The 7,017-nt window shown below is 45.4% G+C and overlaps 1 protein-coding gene across 2 annotated transcripts; it reads right to left on the bottom strand.

Annotated features, from left to right (window-relative positions):
• Window positions 1-1,803: 1,803 nt before the first annotated feature.
• On the bottom strand, window positions 1,804-4,170 carry LOC100502341 (Acyl-acyl carrier protein thioesterase ATL3 chloroplastic). Of its 2 annotated transcripts, none has more exons than NM_001196819.1 (5): window positions 3,633-3,957; window positions 3,068-3,168; window positions 2,789-2,898; window positions 2,544-2,639; window positions 1,804-2,360 (listed from the first exon to the last, which is right to left on the bottom strand). In NM_001196819.1, exons 1-5 carry the CDS (start codon window positions 3,821-3,823, stop codon window positions 2,202-2,204), a joined length of 657 nt encoding a protein of 218 aa, NP_001183748.1. In that variant the 5' UTR covers window positions 3,824-3,957; the 3' UTR covers window positions 1,804-2,201. The 2 variants fall into 2 exon arrangements, with proteins under 2 accessions (NP_001183748.1, NP_001313478.1); NM_001326549.1 differs by lacking the exon at window positions 3,633-3,957 and adding an exon at window positions 3,985-4,170 and having other exon boundaries at window positions 1,923-2,360.
• Window positions 4,171-7,017: the final 2,847 nt, after the last annotated feature.

The following is a 7,017-nucleotide window of genomic DNA, read 5'->3' as shown; positions in this document are numbered from 1 at the left end:
ACTTATAGGAACCTCAAGAAACTTTGTGAGGTCTTTGACCACAACATTGAAATGAACTTCCTTGAAGCCCTTGTTAGTATTGACGCCCTCATTGACAAGGTCGGCAAAACAGCTAAAAATGAAACTAGACACAACAACATCCTAGTGGAACATAGGTTGTCCCCTATCGTTGTTACCCTCTTGGAAAACCTCACCATTCACAACAGGTCCATTATCCCTAGCCTCCACAACATAAGTATGCAACATCTAGATCTACCAAGAACAGATGTCTACCAACTCATAATGAAACATGTGAAACCCTAGATATGAAGCAAAGTTTAAAAGCATCAGCAAGAACTAGAGTGCATTACATATAGTAGTTAGATAACAAGGTTATACAAAACCAACTTTGCATAAACAGAAATGTACATGAATCAAGCAAAAATAGTAGCACCAAGGACGAAGGAGAAGAATGAAGCAAAAACTATAGCACCAAGGATGGAGAAGAGGAAGGACATGAACAAGTTCATCCCAAACCTGCACCTCATGTGAGCATAGGGTGCGCTCACACCTTGCTAGGAGAGGGACACTATAGACAAGAGGTGAGGCGATAAGACAACAGAGGAGCAAACTATCCGAGATGAGCGAGATGAGTGATGGTGTAAATGAGGAGTGCTCAAATCCTAGACTGCACCAGGGCACGAGAGGCTAGGATAAGTTAACTGCGGGTCGCACGCTGCTCCGAATGGACCGAGCTAGAAATGAATGCCTAATACTCATGTTTACATGGAGACAGACTAATGGCCGAGCTAGGCCAATGCACACGATCCGTGGGCCAAACATTGAACTAGGTCCTACAATAGCCTGATCGGGAGCCTGGTGCGGCTACCAAACACCCTCTATATATGTATAAATGTGCATATATGTATACTTCTCTCGTCCCAAATTAAAATTCGTTTTAGAGTTTTACCGCATTCATACAATAATTGATGTATGTGTTTTGTATATATATCTAGATTCATTATAATCCATTTGAATATAGACAAAAACTAAGAGCTAAAGCGAATACTAATTTGAGACGAGAGAGTATTTTAGTTAAATAACAAATGATGCGGAATGTTCAAAAAATAAAACTGCTGCGACAAGTAAACATTTTGAGTAGCTAATTGATTTGAAGAATCATTTTATTTACATTTCAATATGCAAATTCAACCAACCTGTTAGGAGTGGCTGCCATGTGGGGCCATTGCCAGAGGACAAGTGGGTTTCTGCGGCTATAAAAGAACAGTTGTATATGCTAAGAGGATATCAATTACCAATTATCAGAATACAAACATTATCATCGTCTATTCTCTTGTCTTCTTCCTTCCTTTACCCCTCTCCACGCTACAGCTAGCTTCCTCTCTGCTCTCTATATCTGCTATTTCTCGCTAGAAGCATCTGTGACGCTAACACAACCTTTTAAAGTTGCTCTAAATGCATCCATAATATGAAACTCGTACGTCCCTCACGCTCACGGCCTCCTCACCCGTGGTGACACCAAGGTGGCATGTACCAAACCATGACATGAACTACTCGGACGCCAATTGTTTCTTGCATCTTGTGTTGACGTTATCCCTAGATCATTCTCTCTTGTATATGGGTTGTTTTCTTGTAATAATTTACGCAGTTGATTCCGCACCTGATCCATAATATGATATCTGGTCTGATCATCATAGTAAATGTAACAATGTTTACGCAGTTGATTCCCGCACCTGATCCGTCGGCACCTCATGATCCTACTTCCGACAATTTCCTTTCATGTTCCTAATACAACAAGCAGATGTACATAGCACATATTATTCCTCCAGAGCAAGAAGAGCTTTCTGTACCAAACGACTGCAGTAACGGATCAAATGTTTCGGGTGAACAGTTACAAAGAATGAAGATGGACTGTGCTCTTCTATGACAGCGCTCCTGAGATGGAGATACATAGGTGGTTTTCGTTGGCACTGCAGGACCAAGCAGCCGCCAGTCTCCAAGACTAGATTCTACTACATCCGTTCTCGAATATTTATTGTCCGCTAGTTCATTTTTGAACTAAACCACGACAAATAAAAAAGAACGGAGGGATTCTACTATATTCTTCGATGAGGAGCTGCAGCTTGGATGACATAAACAGTTTTGGAGATGAGATGGTAGTCTTCAGTTCGAACAAACAGCCCTTGTCTTTGCCTCCAGAATTAGTTGCAGCTGTTATTCCGATTATTAACGTCTTCATTTGACCCTCTGCTGTCCACGGGTAAGAAGAGCTGCATCTTGGACAATAGTTCACGAGGAATACGGGTAGGATAGTAGTCTTTGTTCAGGCAAACAGCCGTTGCCTTTGCCTCCAGAATTAGCTGCCATGAGAAACATGTCGTGAAAATTTGCGATATATGTATCTTTCGCTGTATACGGAGGTTGCACATAAATGCAGAAAGTTGCATGTAACTATGGGTTGACAAGATCCCACAGAGCTCTACACATAACATTGTGGCAGAAGAACTTAAACCCACGTTGTTACTTGTTGGTGTTCTGCATACCTCATGATTAGGCAGTTTTGTAATGATGTGGTCGAATATCATCCGTACACCTTTGATGCCTGCAAGCCTCACCTTAACAACAAACTTATCGCCACTCTGCAAGTCCAAAGAAAATAGAGGGGCAAATCAGAACCAAGAGAAACTGCTATGGGGTGACATGTTCAATCCAAGGGTTTCAAGCTGAAATAGTTTCATTAAATTTCTTCAATTTTGGTTTCTGCGTGGCTCAGAAAGGAGCACCTTACCCTCAAAGGGGCAAAGTACTTGAGGTTCAACTCAGAGAGAGCCAGGGATTCCCCACTGCGCGCCACTGCATCTGCACTGATGCCTACGCTCTCAAGCAGCTCGTGACGACCTGCTCAATTTCAAGGCATAGAATCAGACATGGGATCTCAATATGCTACCTAAACAAGAATCAGATTTTCGGAAACAAACCATGATAGCAGAATATAAGACTAACTAATTATATTAGCGTACTAACACTCCATTCTAGCTTTCGAGTTTTTACCATGGACAGAACTCACCATGTTGGCAGTAGCTAGCATAGATTGCATTGTTGACAACACCATACTGGTCAATTTCATAGTCGCGCACCTTCATCTCCACTTCAAAAAACTTCTCCGGCCTGGCAATTAAAAGAATTAGCAATGGTTCAGCATCAACCGTCCATGTGCATCATAAAGTTCAAATTTGGAGGAGTTCTGCGTCTTTGAGGAAATAGGAAACCAGAACCACGATCACCCAGACGTCGAAATTATCAACGTTACAGAAGGAATCGGGGGTAAAAGGTTGTAGCTAAACATGATAGGATGGCATAGCTAGCGAGCAACACGCATAAATCACATACTAACTGCTATGGATGTGTGCGCAGTGACTGCTACGAGATGGGCAAAATTAGTAGATCCCCTTTCCGAATAGCTACAAAATTCCCACGGGAGATGTTCCAAAGCGTTTACACTTGCTTCTATGCCGTGGACCAAATAAATAACCCGATCGTATCCCAAAGTTTTCCCACACGTCCAGTTAGCCAAGAAGTACAAATAAGAAAATTTCAAGAAGTATAGAGGACAAAGGGAGATTCGGAGAGACCGGAGGCTGGTGGATTGGGCGGAGACGGCGAGGGGGCGGCACGCGCGTCGGACAGACGCGGAGGCAAACGGCGCCAGGCGAAGCGCCAAGGACCGGTGGACGGGCGGATAGCTCCGGCCGACGACTCCGCCGTGGATCGGCGGCAGAGCGGGGCGGGCGGTGGGCACGAGGCCCGCGAACCGGTGATGCATTGCGGCGAGCAGGGCGAGGGCCGGACTCCGGAGTGGGCTAGTGCGGGCGGGTGGCGCGGCGGCTTGCCAGCTTGACCAATGTATTAGTGGGCAGTAGCTGCTGGGGAGGCAGCCAGCCTGCCATTCACCCAACCAAACTAGGAGCATTGATTTTGTCCAACCTCCAACGGCAAGGATGCGCTCTCTCCCGTACGGCCGCACCCGCGAAAAAGCGTCGGGGTTCCCGAGCTAGCGCCGCCGCAACCGTCGCCTCGCGGCTACCTCCTCCGGCGGCGGCCATGACCAAGAATTGAACATCTCTGACACGACCGCGGCAACGACGGTGCAAGGACACGGGCTGGGCATTCGGTCCATTCCGATAATTCCGTTCAGTTTTGAAATTTCGGTTTACGAAAAATAATAACCGAAAATTTTAAAATAATTTTAGACACCAAACACGAATAGATCGATATTTATAGTTCAGTCTATTCGGTCTATTAAATAGACTAAATAATAGTATTTATTATTAAAATATACGTAATAAATAATTAAATAAAAATACTAAGTGACCATAAAAGTACTATTGTTATAACATGTGACAATAAAAAAATGAGTAATACTATCGCAGGAGGTGGGGCTAGCGTGTACCACTCTGAGGCACGCGCTCCGAGGAGCCCACGTCGCGTGCGTGTCTCTAGGATCCGCCGTCATGCGTGCGCACCTCCCAGATCCGTGGCCACTATGCTCCCTCGGGGCCACCATCACCGATGTTGAAGCCTATCGCGCCTCGCGCAACCGCTATCGCCACCGAGCCTAGGGTGCGTTGTCGCCGCTCGTCCGCTTTGGGAGCACCGCCGGCACTTGCTCGCCTGTTTCTGGAGCGTCACTATCGCTTGATCTGGGGAGCGTCGCCGCCGGTTGCCCGCCTCGAAGCGCCATCGCCGCTGGCCTCCAGGGTCGTCGCCGCTAAAACTTAATCCCTAACAGCCTAGAGTGTTTTTATAGTCGCCCGAATCTGGTGCGGCTGAACCGGATGACACCGTTGAGCTAGGGCTTCTTCTAGTTATTGGAAGACCAGAGCTCTAAATATACATACTATATATATAATCATTAAGATGATACCATAATTTTTAACTAGTAATTTCATACATTATAAAATAATATCAACACAAGCTAAGAGTTTTTTTTATATATTTGGGATTATTTGGTCTACTTGGGTTTTAAAGGTTAGAAACTGAATCCTAACATGTATTCCCAAATATGACACATATACGAACCGAACCTGAAAAAACAAATAGAATGGTCTATTCAGGTTCGATCTTCAGTTTTAAAATGCCCACCCTTAGTTATTCCCTGCCAACTCCCTTGGTCGAGAGAATTCAATCTATACCACTCTTAAATAGGTGAATCTAACCAACACCACTCTCAAGAATAGGAATCAACTAATTTCTCTTTTTCTCTACTCTAATCAAGTTTTAACACTAATTTTTTGTACACAAGAAAAACACGATCGGGGCATCCCATGAAAAAATATAATACAACTAAATTAAAAATAAAACATAGTAAAATGCATAATTACAATTATAATTCACGAAATTCTAGTACATAATGTGAATAAAGGTCAACACAAATGTCGTTTTTGACAGTCGAGGGTACAAGGTCAATGCCACTTTAAAGATTCAACAAGGGCTTTTAGAGCATCTCCAACAACAAACCCTAAAATAGAGTCCTTGATAGTCGCCTAGAGGGGGGGTGAATAGGGCGAAACTGAAATTTACAAATATAAACACAACTACAAGCCGGGTTAGCGTTAGAAATATAAACGAGTCCGCGAGAGAGAGCGCAAAAACAAATCCCAAGCGAATAAGCAAGTGAGACACGGAGATTTGTTTTACCGAGGTTCGGTTCTTGCAAACCTACTCCCCGTTGAGGAGGCCACAAAGGCCGGGTCTCTTTCAACCCTTCCCTCTCTCAAACGGTCCCTCGGACCGAGTGAGCTTCTTTTCTCAAATCAAAGCCGGGAACAAAACTTCCCCGCAAGGGCCACCACACAATTGGTGCCTCTTGCCTTGATTACAATGGAGTTGTGATCTCAAGAACAAGTGAGAAAGAAAAGAAGCAATCCAAGCGCAAGAGCTCAAATGAACACGGCAAATCACTCTCACTAGTCACTAGGGCTTTGTGTGGAATTGGAGAGGATTTGATCTCTTTAGTGTGTCTAGAATTGAATGCTAGAGCTCTTGTAGTAGTTGAGAAGTGGAAAACTTGGATGCCATGAATGGTGGGGTGGTTGGGGTATTTATAGCCCCAACCACCAAATGTGGCCGTTGGGAGGCTGTCTGTTCGATGGCGCACCGGACAGTCCGGTGCACACCGGACAGTCCGGTGCCCCCTGCCACGTCATCACTGCCGTTGGATTCTGACCGTTGGAGCTTCTGACTTGTGGGCCCGCCTGGGTGTCCGGTGCACACCGGACAGGTACTGTTTGATGTCCGGTGTGCCAGCATGGGCGATTCTGACTTCTGCGCGCGCAGAGGGCGCATTAAATGCGCGGCAGAGAGCCGTTGGCGCGGAGATGACCGTTGCTTCGGAGGCGCACCGGACAGTCCGGTGCACACCGGACAGTTCGGTGAATTTTAGCGGGCTATCCGTTGGCGTTTCCCGAAGCTGGCGAGTTCCTGAGGCCGACCTCCCTTGGCGCACCGGACACTGTCCGGTGTACACCGGACAGTCCGGTGAATTATAGCCGAGTCGCCCTGGAAATTCCCGAAGGTGGCGAGTTTGAGTCTGAGTTCCCTGGTGCACCGGACAGGTACTGTTCACTGTCCGGTGGCACGCCGGACAGTCCGGTGCGCCAGACCAGGGGTGCCTTCGGTTGCCCCTTTGCTCCTTTATTGAATCCAAAACTTGGTCTTTTTATTGGCTGAGGGTGAACCTTTTACACCTGTATAATCTATACACTTGGGCAAACTAGTTAGTCCAATTATTTGTGTTGGGCAATTCAACCACCAAAATTATTTAGGAACTAGGTGTAAGCCTAATTCCCTTTCAATCTCCCCCTTTTTGGTGATTGATGCCAACACAAACCAAAGCAAATATAGAAGTGCATAATTGAACTAGTTTGCATAATGTAAGTGTAAAGGATGCTTGGAATTGAGCCAATAGAAATACTTACAAGATATGCATGGATTGTTTCTTTCTTATATAACATTTTG

Source organism: Zea mays, chromosome 2 (assembly GCF_902167145.1).
Source record: "Zea mays cultivar B73 chromosome 2, Zm-B73-REFERENCE-NAM-5.0, whole genome shotgun sequence".
Classification (NCBI taxonomy): domain Eukaryota; kingdom Viridiplantae; phylum Streptophyta; class Magnoliopsida; order Poales; family Poaceae; genus Zea; species Zea mays.
This window is presented reverse-complemented; position numbering and strand designations above follow the sequence as displayed.

Bases quoted from the DNA above. Each gene is read 5' to 3' on its own strand.
- LOC100502341 (NM_001196819.1), bottom strand. From the start codon at position 3,823: ATGCATCACCGGTTCGCGGGCCTCGTGCCCACCGCCCGCCCCGCTCTG. The intron at 3,169-3,632 runs GTCTCTCCGAAT...TTTAATTGCCAG, and splicing joins GCCCAATCCACCAGCCTCCG to GCCGGAGAAGTTTTTTGAAG. The intron at 2,640-2,788 runs GTAAGGTGCTCC...TTGGACTTGCAG, and splicing joins AGTACTTTGCCCCTTTGAGG to AGTGGCGATAAGTTTGTTGT.